At 47.0% G+C, this 20,948-nt stretch overlaps 1 protein-coding gene across 1 annotated transcript in view; it reads right to left on the minus strand.

The window, feature by feature from the left end:
• Positions 1 to 20,948, minus strand: part of EDC4 (enhancer of mRNA decapping 4) — a 1,195,039-nt gene that overhangs the window by 1,149,018 nt on the left and 25,073 nt on the right. The window contains 2 exon segments of the mRNA XM_030203662.1: positions 10,136 to 10,154; positions 10,157 to 10,291. Of these exon segments, the coding sequence (XP_030059522.1) occupies positions 10,136 to 10,154; positions 10,157 to 10,291 (154 nt within the window).

Below are 20,948 nucleotides of genomic sequence, written 5' to 3' on the forward strand. Positions count from 1 at the left end.
GTGAATTGCTTCAGCTCCGAGACCCGCTCCCCCTAAAACTGCTTAATTAGCAACAAAGCAGCATTTGCCACCACTAACCAAGACTACAAGAGCGTATGGACAAATATATTCAAAAATCGCCTGGTGGTATGGCGCTGCGCACTGCAAAGAAAGAAAAAATAAAAGCGGGAACCTTGGAAGGAGCTATGGCGGAAGGCCCGGGAACCACGGCAGCGACATATAATTTTACAGAACAACAATTGGTCCAACTGACCTCTGCTATTGAAAAAGCTTGGGCTCCGAAGTGGACGGCATTGCATGACAAATTGGATCAATATCAGACTGCAGTGGATGGCCTGGGGATCAGGACGGGAGATCTGGAGGCCAGAATGGCGGCCATCGAGGACAAGACACGAGGTTACAGGCCGGATATACACAACCTGCAAAAACAACTGAAAGAACAAAGTGCAAAGCTGGAGGACCTAGAGAGCCGTTCGCGGAGAAATAATGTCCGTATAGTTGGGCTCCCAGAGCAACTGCCAGAACGAAATCTAGAATCTTGGCTTGAAAATTGGCTAGGAAAAGAACTGGCGCTAACGGATTCGTCTGGCTCGCTGGTAATCGAGCGGGCACACCGAATAGGACGAAGAGTAGAAGCAAATAACAGGCCAAGAGTGGTGGTGGCGAAAATCCTTAATTATAAACATAAAATTGAAATACTACAAGGTTTTAAATTAAAGAGAGACTCACTCAAATATGGTGGACGCAATATATTGATCTTCCAAGATTACACAACGTCGGTTCAAGAGCAGCGCAAGAAATTTCACCCATTGTGCTCACAGTTGATTGAGAAAAAGATAAAATTTGCGTTACAATATCCCGCTAAGCTGCGGCTGTGCATTCAGGATAAATGGCAAACTTTTGATAAAGTGGAGGAAGCACGAGCGACTCTGGTGGAACACCAGTTGTTGGACAGTACATAGAAAGGAAAAAGAATAAAACTATGTAAGAAGGCATAATTGATTGTGAGTAATACATTACAGAAAATGGAGAGAAAATATGTTGTATAAGAATGGGGGAGGGGGTCCTCATAGCATAGACACGTGGTTTTACATTTTCGTGGGCATTGTGACCTGGGGAAATGTTTTGGGGTAGCATCACAGGATGGGGTACGGGGGAACATGGGGGAAGGATGGGATGGGAAAGGGAGGGGGGGAGAGTAAAATATATTCCAGTATGGCTCAACCACAATAAAAAATTCGATGGCACAGTATTTCTACGAGGGCCAGAGGGGGAGTTGATGCGACTAGGGTATGGGACACATGGGACAATAGATAAAAGGCAGAAACGGCACTGTACATTAGAGCAACACATGCAGTTTAGATTATGTCCGCTCGAATAATAACATGGAACGTGGGAGGGATTTCCTCTCCAATTAAACGGGCAAAAATACTTTCGGTCCTGCGGAGACATAAGGCTGATATCGCCTGTTTACAAGAAACCCGCCTGTCGGTGGCAGAACACAACAAACTAAAGAAAACTTGGGTGGGTGAGGTGTTTGCCAGCTCCCCCCGGGGCCGCAAAGGCGGGGTAGCAGTTTTATTTAGAAAAGGCTTGGCGTATAGGGCCTCGTTGGTAGCCACGGACCAGGCAGGGAGATACTTGATGTTAAAGGTGTGGTTGCAAGGGATGGAAGTAAATTTACTGGTAATTTATGGACCAAACAAATCCGATCCTGAATTTTATCAAACAATAATGAAGTTATGCAATCTGAATGGGAACCGACCATTACTGGTAGCGGGAGATCTAAATTTGGTAATGGACCCGGACCGGGACTGCACAAATCCAGGTTCCTCACATTATCAAGGACACAGAGGAGAGACACTACCTTGCCTAGTACGCACACAAGATTTAGTTGATACATGGAGGGCCTTACACCCAACAGAAATAGATTTCACGCATAGATCCCGGGCTCATGGGACGCAAGCTAGGCTGGACTACATATTAATAACACGAGGAGAGTTTTACAGAGTGCAGAGGGTAACTATAGGACCGGAAGAGATATCTGATCACGCTCCAGTATGGCTGGATCTGGAAACTAATATAGGGGAAGCAGGCGGGAAAAGATGGAGGTTCCCGGCCTATCTGGGGGCCGATCCACAATTTCAAAAATATATTGACAAGAAGTGGGAGGAATTTGAAGCGGATAACGCACAGCATGCAGATCAGATGTCCCTGTTCTGGTCGACCTTTAAGGCCGTCCTCCGGGGAGCCATTATAGCGTATGTTGCCCTTAAAAAGAAGAAAGCGGCAGCAAGTGTGCTTTTACTAGAGACGCAACTGAGACGAGCAAAGAAAGCTTATGCGGAGAACCCAACCCCAATGAAGCTAGAGACGTTGAAGGCCACACAGGTGTCCCTTAACACATTGCTGCATGAAAAAGAAACACACTCCCACCTGTATAAGAGATATAGGCTAGAGAGATATGGTAATCGACTGGGTCGCATGCTGGCCAGGGCTATAAAGACCTGGAATGGCCCACGAACAATTGACGCGCTTAGAAATCGACAGGGACAACTAACTAACAACCCAACACAAATTGCTAAAATTTTGGCTTCACACTTTGCCACTTTATACAAAAAAGAACAGTTAGAAAGCCCACAGAGGATTGGGATGTATTTGGCACAATCGGGGCTTCCCAGGCTGACAGTAGAGGAACAGCAAGCCCTAAATGCCCCTTTGACGGCAAAGGAATTGCAGGCAGTAATAAAAAAAACTGAAGTCATACTCTGCGCCAGGGCCTGATGGATTTTCAGGTGAATTTTATAAAATGCTACCACTGAGAGCAAGGGGGGCATTGATAGATTATTTTGATGAGGTGATAGAGGGTGGCAAGTTACCCCAATACGCTAATACATCAACAATTACTTTAATATTAAAACCAGGGAAACCAAAAGAATCAGCAGAGTCGTACAGACCCATATCATTATTGAATGTAGACATTAAAATATTAGCAAAACTTCTGGCGGAACGCATGGCTGATGTTCTTTCTAGATTGGTAGGACCGGATCAAGTGGGATTCGTTAGGAATAGGTCATCGGTTTTAAATGTACGGAAGGCCCTGGTGGCGATGGCTATATGTCAGGAGAGGAGAGACCCTGCGATGCTCCTGAGTCTGGACGCCGAAAAAGCTTTCGATAAAGTGAGTTGGGATTTCCTCTTCCGGACTCTGGAGCAACTGGGATTTGGGGAATGGTTTGGAAAAGCAGTAAAAGCCTTGTACAGCCAACCAAGAGCGGCAGTATTGGCAAATGGGTCACTAAGTGAAGAATTTCCAGTAGAACGTGGTACGAGACAAGGGTGCCCCCTGTCTCCTCTACTGTTTGTGCTTACTTTGGAACCGTTACTGAGACAAATAAATGAAGCAGAAGCCATTAAGGGGGTGAGTTTGGATAAGCGCCAAATAAAAGTATTAGCATACGCTGATGACCTTTTGGTGATAATAACAGATGTCAAATGTTCGCTTAATCACCTGTTAGAGGTTTTAGCCAGGTATAGGAGGGTGGCGGGGTTCACCTTAAATCTAGACAAGTCCCTGGCTTTGTCAATCACCCCCAATTTGGTAGACAGAGAAGGACATGAGTTCCCCTTTAAACGAGCAGGTGGAACACTTAAATACTTGGGGATATGGTTATCAGTGGATTTAGGACAGGTTTATACACTTAACATACAACGGCTACTGAAGGATACCGAACAGAATTTGAAGGGATGGGAATCATTGCCATTAAATTTATGGGGAAGAATAGCCCTGTTTAATATGTGCATTGTACCTAAATGGTTGTATGTATTTCAATTGTTGCCTTTATTTTTGAGAAACAAAGAAGAGCGCAGTCTGAACAAAATGTTAAGAAAGTTCTTGTGGAGAGGGAAAAGAGCTCGTCTATCACTGGAAACTTTGTGTACCCCAGTAGAGTATGGTGGTCTGGGATTAATCAGTATTAAGAATATAACAACTGCCAGTGGGATGCGTCACATCAATGACTGGTTTCGCCAGACATCCTACTTCTCAAACACAGAGCTGGAACTCAGCCTGCTTTCACAGACGCATTTTAGTAATTGTCTACATTCAGGAGGAGGTGACGTACCAGAGATATTGAAAGTCACGGGGATCATGAGTTCAGCCAAGGCAAACTGGAAATGGATATGCCGGAGGCACCAGTTCTCGCCCAAAGTAACTCCTTATCTTTCTATTGTGAACAATCCTAACTTTGAGCCAGGATGCATCTATCCAGCCTTTAATAGGTGGAAATTAAAAGGAATGACATATTTGTTACAAGTCCTGACGTTGGAAGGCAAGCTTAAGTCATTTTCAGAATTGAAGACAGAGTTTTTAATTCCTTCAAGAGATTATTTTCACTATGCACAGTTGCAACATTACATTAAGACATTGCCATGGACAGACTTGACGGAGGATGTGCAGGAAGAACTGTCTTCAGCATACTCTTTAAGGGCGCAGGATAAAGTGCCGTTGGCGTTCCATCACCGCCACATAAAAGATATGACCCCAGAGGTGGACTATAAGAGGTTGGCAGAAATTTGGGGAAAAGATTTATCCATAGTCATCACGGAAGACCTGCTTAAAGACTATATTCTGTCAATCAAGAGACGCTCAAACTATGCAGCTCACTGGGAAATACAGTATAAAACAGTGATGCGGATGTACGTGGCGCCTAGAAGGGCGTTTCATATGGGCATGTCCCCGTGGGGGGAATGTCCCAAATGTGGAGTAGACGGAGCAACGTTGGGTCACATGCTGTGGACATGCAAGGAAATACAAAAGTTCTGGAAAGTCATAACATCCCAGGTTTCTAAATTGTGGAAAGTGAAATGGCAGTTAGATGCGAGATTGTTGTTTAATCACTTCAGAGCACCGTGGCGCTCAGTGAAAGGGCTGAAAGTATTCTTAGGAAAGACTGTCATAATAGCACAACAATGCATAATGGCCAAATGGATTACAAATAACTGTCCAACGCTACAGGAATGGAGATTGCGCATGATTACTCTGGTGCGAATGGAGAAAATGGCAGTCAGAGACGTTTCATCAAGAAACGGGGAGAGCTGGCAGCAATGCTGGTGTTTATTTCTGAGTACATTAACCCCGGCGGCGAGAAGCCGAATTTTGAACAGATAATTATAAAAAGTTTGAGTCATATTGGACAGACCCAAGCTGGCTTGAGATGCTAGAGGAAGGGAAGGGAAGGGGGGGCTAATAAAAAAAAAAAAAAAAAAAGGAATTGAGACCTTATTAGAAAGAAAGATGTTAATATGGCTATATTTGTACAAGGTTTAAAATGTAACAAAGGAATGGTCACTAACAATGTTACTGTTTAATTCCATAATAAAAATGACTTAAATATAACAGGTAAAATATGAAAACTTTCCCTTTAATATCTTTGGCACATTGGTTTGCTGAAAGTGGCATTGTGCTACATGAGACTGTTAAAAATGGAATTGTATTCAGTATCTCATAAACCATGTGTCCAAGCTCAAAACTGGTTGCAGTTCCTGAATTTACACAATATCTCTCTATATAAAAGGCACCTCCAACCGGAAACTTGAGGCGGCCAAGATATCCGGTTTGGCCATGAGTGTCTGCCCCGCCCTTGCGTCACAACGTGATGTCGAGGGCGGAGCAAACACACAACGAATCAAGGAAGCCCATTGGTTAATCTCTGTTTCCACTCGCCAACGCAGCCGTCATTCCCATACACTCAAAACCAAACAAAACCACCATTGCACCCCGTCCCCCCGCTCACACTCCCCCTCACCCACCCTCCCGCAGCCGCTCGCTCACCGTTCCGCCGCACCCCCCTCTCCTCTCCCACTCTGGCCATGCACCAGGACGATTACTACGAATGAGTGAAACTGACCCAATCAACTACAATGTAAGCAAGGAGCCCCCTTGGTTAATCTCTATTTCCACTCCCCAACACAGCCGTCATTCCCATACACTCAAAACCAAGCACACCTACGAGCTGCTGATACACTTTGTTGGGTTTTTTTCCCTTCTTCCATCTGAAACACGTCTAAAGCTGTTTCTACTGGATAAACTGCGCCTTAACAGGTAAAGGACAAAAGGTTTTTCTTTTTGGTTTCTTACTGCACACCTTTTTAATTTATTTGAAAGCTACACATCTGTACATATGAATATCATGAAATCTAAACTAAATATCACTCAAACACTTTATCCAGCCGTTGCCTGTCAATGTGTGTCACTGAAAGAATATGAGGGAGCTCCAGCTGCCTGTGGGTCAGGATAGAACTTAGCTGCTGGACGCCAGAAGCAGTGTCTCCTTAGGTTAACAGCAAATAGCAACCCCACCACCACCAAGCACCTCGGAGGGAGGAAGTGAGGGGACAGGACAATGGAACTGGGAGGGAGGGGGAGGGACCCTTGAACTGGTAGGGGGACCCTGGAACTGGGAGGCGGAGTATGGAACTGGAAGGGAGGGAGGGAAGGGGACCCTGGAACTCAGAGGGGAGGGATGACCCTGGAACTCGGAGGGAGGGATGAAGGGGGACCTTGGCACACGCTCCGATTCTCTCACACACACACACTCTCTCTCTCTCTCTCTCTCTCTCTCTCTCTCTCTCTCTCTCTCGCGCGCGCGGACACACTCACACCCACTCTCACTCTCTGTCACACACACACACACACTAGCACATTCGCTCTCTCTCACACAGTCAATCTCACACACACTCTCCGACGAAAACCTTGCTAGCGCCCGCTTCATTTCTGTCAGAAACGGGCCTTTTTCACTAGTTCTGAATAAGTGGTGCAAATTTCACAGCTGTAGATCACAATGGAAGAGTTATTAAGACCTAAAAGGTGTCCAAATCTTTGTTGGCCACGAACTGCGCTGACCACCCGCCCCCCCCGCCCTCCCCTGCCATCCACCCATGTCCTTCTCGTTTCCCTGCTCCCCCTCCCTCCAGCCACCCATACCCATCTGAGCCCCCCTCCCCGACCCAGTCCCCACCTGCCTACAAGCTCCGTGCCGACGACCCTCTTCTCCTGCCACCCGGCACCGTGACCCAGCCTTTAAAAAAAATCTACGAAGCGGCGGAGCAGTGCCTCGTGTCTCCCTGTAAAAGAAGAAAAATCGCCTCGTCCGTTGGCCTTCCCTCACTGTGTTCCGCCCTTGCGGAAATAGGAAGTTATGTCAGAGGGCGGGACACAGTGAGGGAAGGCCGGCCGTCGAGGTGATTTTTCTTCTTTTACAGGCAGACATGAGGCACCGCTCCGCAGAATTTTTTAAAGGCTGGGTCACGGTGCCGGGTGGCAGGAGAAGAGGGTCGTCAGCACGGAGCAGGTAGGCAAGTGGGGACTGGGTCAGGGAGGGGACCTACAAAAAAAAGGTGCTGGTACGCCGTACCGGCACAAAAAAAGCACTGCAATAGCCACACCCCTTATACCAGCCATGGCGCATATAAACAGACATCATTGAACATATTATACTAGTATAGGAGAAAACCATAACGTGATTTTTTTTTCCATTATAAATAATTTCTATAAGCTATTACAGCTCCAGTATACCCAGTGCATAATAAGGCAGCAGATGTAAATTCTCAATGTGGACATATTCCAAACACTAAAATGAAAATAAAATGATTTTTTTCTACCTTTGTCTGGTGACTGTTTTTCTATCCATATTGGTCCCAGTCTCTGATTCTGCTGCTCTCTATCTGTTCTCTTAACTCCGTTTCCAGGGCTTCCTGTCCATTTCTTTACTTTCCTCCTTCATTTCCTACCCTACATCCATAAGTAAAAGCTGGGTCCTCCTCCATGGAATTGACTGGAGGACGTATAACGTGGATCCAGCTTTGGCCTATTTTCTCCATCCATGTGCAGTTTTTCTCCTTTCTTCCCTTTCCCTCATCTCCATCCATGTGCATCTTCTTTTTTTTCTTCCCTCTCCTCCATTCATGTCCAGCATTTCTCCTCTCTTCCCTCCCCTGTATCCATATAAAGCAATAATTCTCTCTCCCCTCTCCTTCATCCATGTGCAGCAATTCTCCTCTGTCCCCTGTCCTCCTCTCCCATGTCCAGCAATTCTCTCTTCCCTGCCCTCCCCTGACATCCATGTCCAGCGATTCTCCTCTCTCCCCTGCTCTCCCCCTCTCATCCATGTCCAGCGATTCTCCTCTGCCCCCCTGTCCTCCCCTGACATCCATGTCCAGCGATTCTCCTCTGCCCCCTGTCCTCCCCTGACATCCATGTCCAGCGATTCTCTCTCCTGCCCTCCCATCCATGTCCAGCATGTCTTCTCTCTCCCCTGCTCTCCCCTCCCATCCATGTCCAGCAATTCTCTCTTCCCTGCCTTCCCCTCCCATCCATGTCCAGCGATTCTCCTCTCCCCTGCCCTCCCCTCCATGTCCAGCAATTCTCTCTTCCTTGTCCTCCCCCTCCTATCTATGTCCAGCGATTCTCCTCTCTCCCCTGCCCTCCCCTCCTATCCATGTCCAGCAATTCTCTTCCCCGCCTGCCCCTCAAATCCATGTCCAGCGATTCTCCTCTCTCCCCTGCCCTCCTGCCCCTACATGTCCAGCAATTCTGCTCCCCTCCCCATCATGTCCGGCGATTCGTTCAAACCTCAGCTCCCCGACTTCCCATTCGTGCACCCATGCTCCCTGCCTTGAAATCTTTAGTTTACCCAAAGTCACGGCAAACAGGCAGTAAAAGCAGCAGGCAGGCTCGCCTCCTCGTCGCTTCCCTTCCCTCTTAGCTCGTCCCGCCTTCCTCTGATTTAATTTCCTTTCCGTGAGGACGGGACACGCTGAGAGGGAAGGGAAGCGACGAGGAGGCGAGCCTGCCTGCTGCTTTTACTGCCGGTTCGCTGTGACTTCGGGTAAATTAAAGATTTCAAATCAGGGAGCACGGGTGCATGAACGGAAGGGAGCGGGCAGGTGAGCTGGACCTCACAAAGGTGCCGGTACGCCGTACTGGCGCGTACCGGCACAAAAAAAAAACACTGCCAATTTCTGAAATGGTGAGATGAGGACCATTGGTTGAATTGACATGGAATGACCCATCCAGATGCGAATGTTCTCCAAGGACAGAATATTAACAGTTTTCTTGTAAAACTTTTGTTTCCTGAACAACATTTCAGGACTCTGCCTCTCTGTTAACAACAAAGCTAATACTTATAATTGAACTAGATTAATTCTATGTGGACTATGCTGCGACTTGTGCTCAGGAAAGCCTGGATATGCCACAGAATAGAAAACAAATGCATGTTTAAAATTCTTGCTTCTGCTCACTGTAAGCAATTATGGTAACTAAGCAAAGCAAACTATAGCTACTTCTTAACTTAGATCTGTATGTATTAAAAATTTTCTCAAACACAAAAAAGGGAGAAAACCTTTAGTACACAGATCCCAACAGGAATACAGCAAATAAGGACCAACTGCTCAGCTGTCACCGTTTCTGGTTCTCCACCACTTTGGTAGATGATTCCTGTTTTGATTGCAGATGAAATACTGAATGGCTTGCAAAACAATCTAGAGAAGCAAGCAAGCTTTCTTTGGTAATTATAGATTGTTTTCTCCCAATAAGTTAACACATAACAGTACTTTACACTCTTAAAAACAGCTAACTCTATGGAGGGAGCAGAGTCCAAGGCTGATTACCCTGCCAAAAACAGCACTTAACTACATTCTCCTCTTCTGACTTCCATGCTGCCACTTGGAAATGCAATACTGGCATATCTCACAAAACTACAGAGCCCTGTATATTCAGGTTTCAGAGTTAAATTGGCAAAGGAGACAATACATGAAAGTTTAAGATGTAAATGTTCTGTACTTGTCAGTGGAAGCGGAAGAGGTGAAGACAGTCACTGCCATGCAAGTTAAGACTTTGTTTGGTTAATAAAAGCATGGGCACATGCCAGAATTTGGGCTACCCTTCTCCATTCCAAAGGATGTCCTTGCTCCTGATGAAAGGTTTTATACTAAATGCTATCAGCCAACATATTTGTGGGGGGGGGGGGGGGGGGGGGGGGGGGGGGGGGGGGGGGGGGGGGGGGGGGGGAAGAGAATGGCAGTTAAAAGTATACATAACAAAAAAAATATTCCTACTTTAGTCTTTAACACTTACATGACTTGCTTCTCCTGTAGTTTACCATGGCAGCGTTCCGGAGATTTGGCTCTGACAGCAAGACTCCATCTCCTGCTGCTATTGGGTCTGGCAGCAACAGGCCATTTAGGTCTCCATTGTAGGAGCTAGGATTTCTTTGGATCTCATTTCCTGAATCTAAATTTAAAAATAGATAAATGGATTAAAATACGATTCTACGATGGCAAATTAAACATCTAATTAAAAGAATCTTTGTTAAAGTAAAAGGAGCTTCAGAATATAAAGAAGTACTTTGATCAAGATCTCTTTCAATGGGTGGTTCAGGCACTTGTGTCATAACTAGATTATTGCAATTCCTATATCTAGGATGCACAGCTACATCTATGTGACGTTTGCAAGTGTTACAAAATTCTGCAGCGAAACTGATCTGTGGGAAACAAAGATCTGATAGAGTGACACCATTGCTATGCTACTGAAGCCCGATGTCAATTTAAGGTTTGTATGTTGATTCATAGAACACTGCATGATCAGGCACCAAAGTAAATGACTGCTCTTACAACTCTTTCCTCGAGACTGAGACCATGCTTTTTGGCATTCTGTCTCTGTTTTGGTTTTTGCATCTCTTGACTCAGTTTATGGGAACATTTTTTTTTTTTTTAAATCAGGTACTTCAGACAAGTCTCGGCAGGCTTGTACAATATAGCGAGGTTATTAACCTGTAGCAGGTATTCCCCGAGGACAGCAGGCTGATTGTTCTCACGATTGGGCGACGTCCACGGCAGCCCCAGGATCAGATCTTCCTAGCAACAGAAGTTTGCTAGCTCCTCGCGTGATCCACATGCATCGCACATAGCGCGACCGTCTTCCGGCCCGAACGCAAGCGTGCTCGCCAGTCCAGTAAATAGCAAAAACAAGAGAAGACAACTCCAAAGGGGAGACGGGCAGGTTTGTGAGAAGAATCAGCCTGCTGTCCTCGGAGAATACCTGCTACAGGTTAGTAACCTCGCTTTCTCCGAGGACAAGCAGGCTGCTCTCACGATTGGGGTATCCCTAGCCCCCAGGCTCACTCAAAACAACAAACATTGGTCAATTAGACCTTGCAACGGCGAGGACATAACTGAGATTGACCTAAACAGAAACAACTATCAGAGTGCAGCCTGCAACAGAATAAAAATGGGCCTAGGGGTGTGGAGTTGGATTCTAAAACCCAAACAGATTCTGCAGCACCGGGTATCCTGCTGTAGGCAGTAATGAGATGTGGCTGACTTCAAGTGGGCCACTGACGCTGCCATGGCTCGAACACTATGAGCCGTGACATGGCCCTCAAGAGTCAGCCCAGCTTGGGCTTAAGTGAAGGAAATGCAATCTGCTAGCCAATTTGAGATAGTGTGTTTCCCGACAGCCACTCCCCTTCTATTGGGGGTCAAAAGAAAACAAACAATTGGGGGGACTGTCTGTGTGGGCTTGTCCACTCCAGATAGAAGGCCAATGCTCACTTGCAGTCCAATGTGTGCAACTGACGTTCAGGCAGCGCGGGTATCAGGCCGGGGAAAGAATGTTGGCAAGACAATTGACTGGTTAAGATGGAACTCCGACACCACCTTTGGCAAGAACTTAGGGTGAGTGCGGAGGACTACTCTGTTATGATGAAATTTGGTATAAGGAGCATGAGCTACTAAGGCCTGAAGCTCACTGACTCTACAAGCTGAAGTGACTGCCACCAAGAAAATGACCTTCCAGGTCAAGTACTTCAGATGGCAAGAATTCAGAGGCTCAAAAGGAGGTTTCATCAGCTGGGTGAGAACGACATTGAGATCCCATGACACTGTAGGAGGCTTGATAGGGGGCTTTGACAAAAGCAAACCTCTCATGAAGCGAACAACTAAAGGCTGTCCCGAGATAGGCTTAACCTCTACACGATAATGGAAAACACTAATCGCACTAAGGTGAACTCTTACAGAGTTGGTCATAAGACCAGACTCGGACAAGTGCAGAAGGTATTCAAGCAGGGTCTGTGTAGGACAGAACGAGGATCTAGGGCCTGGCTGTCACACAGACGGCAAACCCTCTTCCATTTGAAAGCATAACACCTCTTTGTGGGGGGTCACGTGATGCACGAGAGCTGAACGGACGTCTGCTGGCTCGGCTCCCTTCCCCTCAGCTTCATACCCCAAATTAAAAGCGCAGATTGAACACCTACCCCCTATCAAACAGCACGGCAAACCAGTTGAAAGCGTGGAGAAGTAAATCGCGAAGCTCTAACAGGTAAAGGAGCCAGGGATGCCAGAAAAAGCGCTGCGATCTGGAAAAGAAAAGAGCAGCGTGGCAAAAAGCAAAATGGCGTCGCAGGCATTGAATGCATCGCCATCTGCACAGCTCCGCAACTCAAACGTCTCGCCGGTATCAGAGGATTTGGTGCAAGTATCCATAAAAAACATGTCCCCAGTTGTTAGACGATAACTTGCTAAGCTGAATGCGGGCATGGACGACATAAAAGAATGTATAGCGAGCCACGCGGTCCGCCTACAACAGGCTGAGGAAAGAATATCTTCGCAAGAAGACCAGATGGCAGAAGCGGCTGGACGCATCGGGGACTTGGAGGCACAAGTTCGCACTTTAACTGAGAGGGTGGAGGATCAGGAAAATAGAGGACGACGAAATAACATCCGGTTCATGGGCTTCCCTGAATCACTCAATGAAGCAGAGCTGAAAGATCTAGCAGAGCGGGAGATTCCCCGGCAACTGGGGCTGGCACCAGACCTAGGCCAGGGACAAGTGGAAAGAATTCATCGTATTGGGCAGCGCAGAGAGCAGGCTGTAAAGCCAAGAGTGGTTATTGCACGCTATATGAACTATGCTGTTAAAGCAAAAATACTAGATCAATACAAGAAGCAGAGAAACGTGGAATACAATGGAAAGCGAATACTGATGTTTCAAGATTTCTCCTTCCGAGTTATGGAGCAACGGAGATTGTTAACGCCGTTTGCACCCAGCTGTTTGAGAAAAAAATTAAATTTGCACTACAGTACCCAGCCAAAGTACGAATCACTCATCAAAATCAATCATTCACCCTCACAAAGGTGGAAGAACTGCAGGCTTTTCTGGGTAAGCTATAGAGAGAGCTGGATTCGAGCGGCGGAGTGGGGGCAGGACGGAAGGCGAACTGGACAAGAATGCTAAATCAACAAAAATGAATGTGAATGGTTAAATAATAAAAAACAGCAAAAAGGTTATATGGGAGCAGACTTGAAAAGGACAAAAAAGAATATACTGTCGACTAACGAGATAAGAACAGTGAGTACATAGCCTTGAGAAACACCACCCCTGTGTAGCATCCAGACTTTTGTGGCAGCAATCCACCGAAGCCATTTACAAGATTGAAAAACTGTGTAACTCTCTTTCTTAAAGAGTGGAGAGGACGTTACATATATAACAGGCAGAGCCAAGCAAGGCAGCAACAGGGGCGAGCCTCCAGGCTTAAATGAGATGACGGATCGCACAGAAGGAACTGCTATAAAGCATTTCACCGCAGCATGTGCAGCTCTGACAGAATCTGGATGCCCCAGTATGAGAGAGACTTTGCAAGAGCGCCAGGGAAGATGAGTGGTAATAAAGTACAGTTCACAGCATCTAATGTTTTTCTTTCAGTTTAAAGGTTGGGAAACATTTGGGAGTAACACTGTTAGGGTTGAAAGGGGGAGGTATCTGACTTTGTGATTGAGTTAATCTGTGTTTAAGCGAAAGTAATATTTCCTTTCAGTTTCACGTTGTATCTGGGGGGAGCTGGGGGGAGGGGAGGGAGCAATTCAGTAACATGGGGATGGTTGAGGGGGGAGATACCTCAATCAAGGAGGACAGGGTGGAAGAAGGGAGGGGAGGAGCTTGGCAGTCACGGAGATGTGCATGGGGGAGTGCTGGGAAGATAAGAAGAATGGATGGCAATGCGCATGGGGTACAGGAGGGAAGGAGGAGAGGGCGGGGAGGGGGGAGGGGGTGGGTGAGTCAGAGGGGGGGGAGGGAAAGGCTCAGATGAGAAACAAGAAGCATATAAAGGCTTAAGGAGTTCATGTGCTGCAGAATGAGAAACTGCACCTTAAACGAGGATACAGACAAGGCAAGGGAGGAAGCAAGGGTCATTAAGGTTCTGGGGTGGCACTGCGGGATGCTACCCTGGGAAAAAAAATAAAGCAATGTATTGTCATACAAGCATGGCTCAGGCATGGGAAAATGGGTAGTTTGCGGGTAGCAACCCTTAATGTAGACGGTATACACTCTCCCATAAAACGGAAAAAGATCTTGCACTATAGTAAACAAATGAAGGTGGATATGTTGCTACTGCAGGAGACACATTTGTCGTCATCAGAGCATATCAACTGAAGCAGGGCTGGTAGGCGAACTCGTCTTTGCTCTTTTAACAGCAGGCGGAGAGGTGTGGCGATACTTATGCGAAAAGGGATCGACAGCACCTGTCATAGGGTGATCCAAGATCCAGAGGGTAGATTTGTAATCTGGTTAGGGACCTTACAGGGGGAGAAGACGCTGTTATGCTCGGTTATGCGCCCAACATTTACTCGCACAAGTTTTATCTGCAACTGCTAGCGGCCCTGGCCCCACTGAAGGAATACAAAATGTTCGTAGGGGGAGACTTTAACATAACAGCAGACCCGTTAATTGATTGTAATCCACCCAAGCCACGACCCAAGGGGCAGGGGGTTAGGGGTATAAATTTACTCCAACAGGATCTAGGGTTAGTAGACATTTGGAGAGTCTTGCACCCCGATGAGAAAGATTATACTTTTTACTCACACGGCACAAATGTAGGGCGAGACTGACTATATACTGGTAGCGCAGCCACTCTTTGCCCGGAGTCGGGCAGCAGAAATTGAGGCGGAGGTAGTATCGGATCACAGTATGGTTTGGGTAGACTGTAATATCAATGGGGGAGGGAAAAAAGTCAGTTGGAGAATGAACCCCACTTTATATCAAGAAAGGGAATTTCGTGAATTCCTTCAACAAGAATGGAAGCAATATATAATAGACAACATCCTCAGTTGCTAGCCCAATAACCTGTGGGAAGCAGGAAACCGTGATGAGGGGTAAGATCATAGAATACACGGCGAGAACCAGGAAAAAGAGCGATGAGGAACTACTAGAGAAATTGAGGATGCTGCAGGCCGTTCGGATTAAAGTGATGAGGGGCGATGCAAAGCAGCAGGTAGTCTTTAGAGAGCTAAAATGTCAAATTAATAGCATCTTGAATCAAAGAGCGGCAAGGGACATCCTAGTATATAAATACAAACTCCATAGGTGGGGCAACAAGACAGGTAGCCTACTGGCTAACCTAGTTCGAAACAGAGCGGCAAAACAATTGGTAAGCCGCATTAAAACTACAAAGGGGCAAGTAGTCAGTAAGGTGGAGGAGATAAAAGAAGCGTTTGTAGATTTTTACAAATCTCTTTGATAGGGGAAGCAGTGATAGGAAACAGCGGGAGGAATTTTTTCGGAATCTTGATTTACCTTCCCTGACGCAGGAGCAGAGAGTAACTTTGAACATGGGCATCACAGGACCTGAAATTCAAGCAGTAGTAAAAAGCTTAAATTAGCAAAGGCCCCGGGGCCAGACGGGCTAGGACCCGAATTTTATAAGATCCTGGGAGGACAGTTGGCAGGGCCTTTTAGTGAATTGTGTGATACGCTGTGTCAGGAAGGACAATTTGTGGGAGATTTAACGCATGCCTCTATAATAGTACTTCCTAAGCCGGGACGCGATAAAGAATTATTGGGCTCATACAGGCCTATATCCCTTTGAATCAAGATATAAACTATTTGCTAGTATTATGGCTGCAAGATTAGGTAAGGTTTTGCCATCTCTGGTGCATCCAGACCAGTCTGGCTTCGTACCGAGAAGATACGCCTCTACTAATATATTAAGAGCTTTAAGTGTCATTCAGGCAGAGGGGAATCAATCGGGAGATAAAGTCATCGCCAGGTCTAGACGCAGAAAAAGCGTTTGACAAGATTTATGGGACTACCTTTTTGGGTGCTGCCGCAATTTGGAATACATGGGGAGTTCTTGCAGGGAGTAAGGGCTTTATACAGGAACCCCACGGCACAAATAATGGTAAATAACGAACTATCCTCCTCATTTGTGTTGCAGAGAGGTACACGACAAGGCTGCCCACTGTCGCCTATGCTATTTGTCTTGGCATGGGAGCCCTTAGCGAGTAAAATCAGGCAGACACGGGAGCTCCAGGGAATTCAAAGAGGGCAGGCAGAATACAAAATTAACCTCTTTGCTGATGATATGTTGATCTTTTTTGGGGGAGGCCAATAAGGGGATCCCTATTCTAATTAATCTTATCCAGCAATTTGGCACTTTTTCAGGGTTAAGAATTAGCTTTGAGAAATCAGAAGCAATGGCGTTGTCTAGTAACAGTATAAGTAAGAACTGTCCAGATTTCCCCCTAACTTGGACGCGGGGTCCTATGAAGTATTTGGGCGTGTATTTACACTTAGATTATAAGATCATATACCAGAAAAATGTTAGAGATAAGTTAGAAGCAATTAAGCGCTTATGTGGCAGTGGAAAGATCTACCAGTGCACTCATGGGCAGGATCGCACTGGTAAAAATGGTGCTATTCCCAAAGATTTTATATGCCCTGCAAATGGTGCCTTTGTGGGTACATAGTAAGGATGAGGGGGTATACAGGGGAGCAATTTTATCTTTCATTTGGGGAGGCAAAAGAGCTAGGATAAGATATAATAAATTAACGAGGGCAAGAAATGAAGGGGAGCTAATTTGCCAGATCTCCGGCTTTATAATGTAGCGGCGCTCCTGAGGTGGATACACGAGCTGCACTCGGGACATTATGTCTTGCACCGCCAGAAGTGTGGCAGAACGCCAACCAGCATTGCTCAGTGCTTAATGGCTTGCAGGTTAGGAGCACACAGGTTAAGCTTACACCTCTTACGAGGACGCTAAAGATGGCATGGGAGTGGTGGCGCCATAGGATAGGAGCTACAGAGGGGCCATCGCCATTCTTAGAACTACAGGACAATCCGGGATTCCCAGCAGGCGTAGGACCTACACATATTAAGGAATGGGTAAAGAGAGGATGTAGGTATGTAGGGCAAGTAGTGGGGGAGGGGGGAGCCCAGATTCTCTCCTTTGCAGAATGTCAGGAACGTTGGCACATCCCACAGAAGTTGTTTTTCTCATATTTACAAATTAGACATCATGTATTCACGCTGCGAGGCAAAGCAGATAAGCTTCCAACATTTACGGCACTAGATGTGGTGTTTAAACAAGTACCGCCGGGGACCAACAAACTCTCACATTGGTATTACTTGGGGAAAACTTGGAGGCCAGCAGTAATGGTTGATACATTGGCAGGACAGTGGAGTAAAACGGTAGACTTGGAAGTCTCGAACAAAGAGTTACAGAACTGCTTCGAGCTAGCCTACAAAATAACGCCCAATGTGAGCTGTCATGAAACCCAATTTAAAATACTACATCAGGCATATATTACGAGGAGCAGGGGCAAAACAATGAGATTGTGGGACTCTGAAGACTGCGAAAGTGTGTGAACCAAAAGGGTACCTTAGCACACCACTTTGTGGAATGTGGGCAATTACAGGGTTTTTGGAAAGGAGTGCTGAAGCACTTGGAAGAAGTGATAGAGCAGCCCATAGAATGGAGCTACAGGATCTTACTAATGGGCTCAGAGACGGACTTGCGCACACAAGGGTTAACTTGTTCCATTCTAGGTTTGTTCTCCTAGCACTGGTGCTGGCTAAAAAGGTTATATTACAACACTGGAGAGACAAGAATCCTCCCCCTCTGAATAAGTGGTACACAAGTATGAAACAGATGGCGGGATGGGAGGGGGGAGGTCAGTTTGAATATGAATGGAGCAGACCGCCACCAAGCCGACACCTATGGCAAAGGAGTTATCAGTGCTTAACACAGCTTCCCAACAGGGAGACATAAGTGACGAGGGGGCACAGGGAGAGCGCCACAAAGGGCCTGCAGTCACACGAATAGGAAGGGGATAGGGGAGGAGGGACAGGGGGGATAATAATGAGAAAATTAAGAGAACGGACATGAACGAATGGATGTGTATGGATAGAAGCACATGAAGAGGGTAACGTATCGCACAGTCATGGGGACATAACCCAGATAGGTCTGGGGTATTAAGGATTGTTAGATGGCTGATAGGTGCTTAGGAGTTCACGTTCAATGTTAAATACTCTGTACTACATATGTTATGTATAGTTTTGGTAAGGTACTTGGAAATCTAGTTGATGTACGCTCTACGCTGGCAGTGGCCTTTGAGCGGAAAAATGGTTGTAAGATGGAAGTCTGTTACTCTTATTAATAAAAACATAAAAAAAAAAAAAATAACACCTCTTTGTGGAATCTTTCCTGGATGCAAGCAAAGACTCGGGAGACACCCTCAGAAAAGACCCAAGGAGGCGAAGTCTACGCTCTCAACATCCAGGCCGTGCGAGACTGGAGGTTGGGATGCAGAAGCACCCCCTCATTCTGAGTAATGAGGGTTGGAAAACACTCCAATCTCCACGGTTCAGAGGGAACCAGATCTGACCGGCCAGAATGGAGCGATCAGAATCATGGTCCCATGATCCTGCTTGAGTTTCAGCAAAGTCTTCCCTACCAAGGGTATGGGAGGATACGCATACAGGAGGCCCTCCCCCCAATGAAGGAGAAAGGCATCCGGTGCTAGTCTACCGTGGGCCTGATGTCTGGAACAGAACTGATGGACCTTGTGGTTAAACTGAGTGGCAAAAAGATCTACCAAGGGGGTGCCCCACACTTGGAACATCTTGCGTACTACTCTCGAGTTGAGAGACCACTTGTGAGGTTGCATTATCCTGCTCAACCTGTCGCCCAGACTGTTGTTTACACCTGCCAGATACGTGGCTTGGAGAAACATGCCGTGCTGGCGAGCCCAAAGCCACATCCTAACGGCTTCCTGACACAGAGGGCGAGATAGGGTGCCCCCCTGCTTGTTGATGTAGTACATAGCAACCTGATTGTCTGTCTGAATTTGAATAATTTGATGATACAGCCCATCTCTGAAAGCCTTTAGCGCGTTCCAGACCGCTCGCAACTTCCAGGAGGTTGATCTGAAAACCTGTTTCCTGGAGGGACCAACTCCCTTGAGTGTGAGCACATCGACATGAGCTCCCACCCCCGGAGAGACGCATCCGTCGTCAGCACTTTTTGCGGCTGAGGAATTTGAAAGGGACATCCCAAGGTCAAATTGGAGCGAATTGTCCAACAATGCAGGGAGGTGAGAAAAACTCGTGGACAGTTGGATCACGTCCTCTAGATTTCCTGCAGCTTCAAACCACTGGGAAGCTAGGGTCCATTGAAGCTGATTGCATGTGAAGGCAGGCCATGGAAGTTAAATGAACTGTGGAGGCCATGTGGCCGAGCAATCTCAACATCTGCCGAGCTGTGATCTGCTGCGACGCTCATACCAAGGAAACAAGGGACAGAAGATTGTCTGTCCTCGCCTCAGGGAGGTAGACATGAGCCGTCTGGGAGTCCAGCAGAGCTCCTATGAATTCTAGTCTTTGAACTGGAAGAAGGTGGGACTTTGCATAATTTATCACAACCCTAGTAGCTCCAGGAGTTGAATAGTCACCTGCATGGACTCGTAGAGCTCCTGCCTCTGAGGTGTCTTTACCAGCCAATCGTCGAGATAAGGGAACACATGCATTACCAATCTGCGTAAAGACGCCGCCACCACCGCCAGGCATTTCGTGAACACCCTGCGCGCAGAGGCGAGGCCAAAGGGTAGCACACAGTACTGAAAGTGCCGTGCTCCCAGGCAGAATTAAAGATACTTCCTGTGAGCTGGCAGTATCGGGATGCGAGTATAGGCGTCCTTTAAGTCCTGAGAGCACAATCGTTTTTCTGAATCACGGTAAGAAGGATGCCCAGGGAAAGCATCCTGAACTTTTCTAGGACCAGTTATTTGTTCAGGGCCCTTAGGTCTAGGATGGGACGCATCCCCCCTGTTTTCTTTTCCATAAGAAAGTACCTAGAATAGAATCCCAGCCTTCTGCCCCAGTGGCATGGGCTCGACCGCATTGGCACTGCAAGGGCGAAGAGTTCCTCTGCAAGTACCTGCTTGTGTTGGAAGCTGAAGGACTGAGCACCCGGAGGACAATTTGTAGGTTTTGAGATCAAATTGAAGGCGTATCCTAGCCGGACTATTTGAAAAACAAACTGGTCGGAGGTTACAAGAGGCCACCTTTGCTGAAAAAACTTTAATCTCTCTCCGACCATCCGGCACAGACACTTATCTCGGCTATGCTCGCCTGGAGCCAGTCAAAAGCCCGTCCCTTGCTTTTGCTGGGGAGCCGCAGGGGCCTGTGGAGTCCACACGCTGTTGACGGGAACGAGCGCGCTGGGGCTTAGCCTGAGGCTGGCAGGAAGGAGGATTGTACCTGCGCATATTGTAAGCGTAGGGAGCATTCTTCCGACCCCCGTAAAAACATCTACCTGAAGAGGTAGATGCTGAAGGCGTCAGGTGGGAGAGCTTGTCGAATGCGGTGTCCCACTGGTGGAGCTGTTCTACCACCTATTCGACGCGCTCACCAAAAATGTTATCCCCCCGGCAAGGAGCATCCGCTATCCGCTGCTGGACTCTATTCTCCAGGTCAGAGGCACGCAGCCATGAGAGTCTGCGCATCACTATACCTTGGGCAGCGGCCCTGGATGCTACATCCAAAGAATTGTAGCCACCCTCGGACAGGAATTTCCTAAACGCCTTCAGCTGCCTGACCACCTCCTGAAAAGGC

This window comes from Microcaecilia unicolor, chromosome 5 (genome assembly GCF_901765095.1).
Source record: "Microcaecilia unicolor chromosome 5, aMicUni1.1, whole genome shotgun sequence".
Lineage (NCBI taxonomy): Eukaryota > Metazoa > Chordata > Amphibia > Gymnophiona > Siphonopidae > Microcaecilia > Microcaecilia unicolor.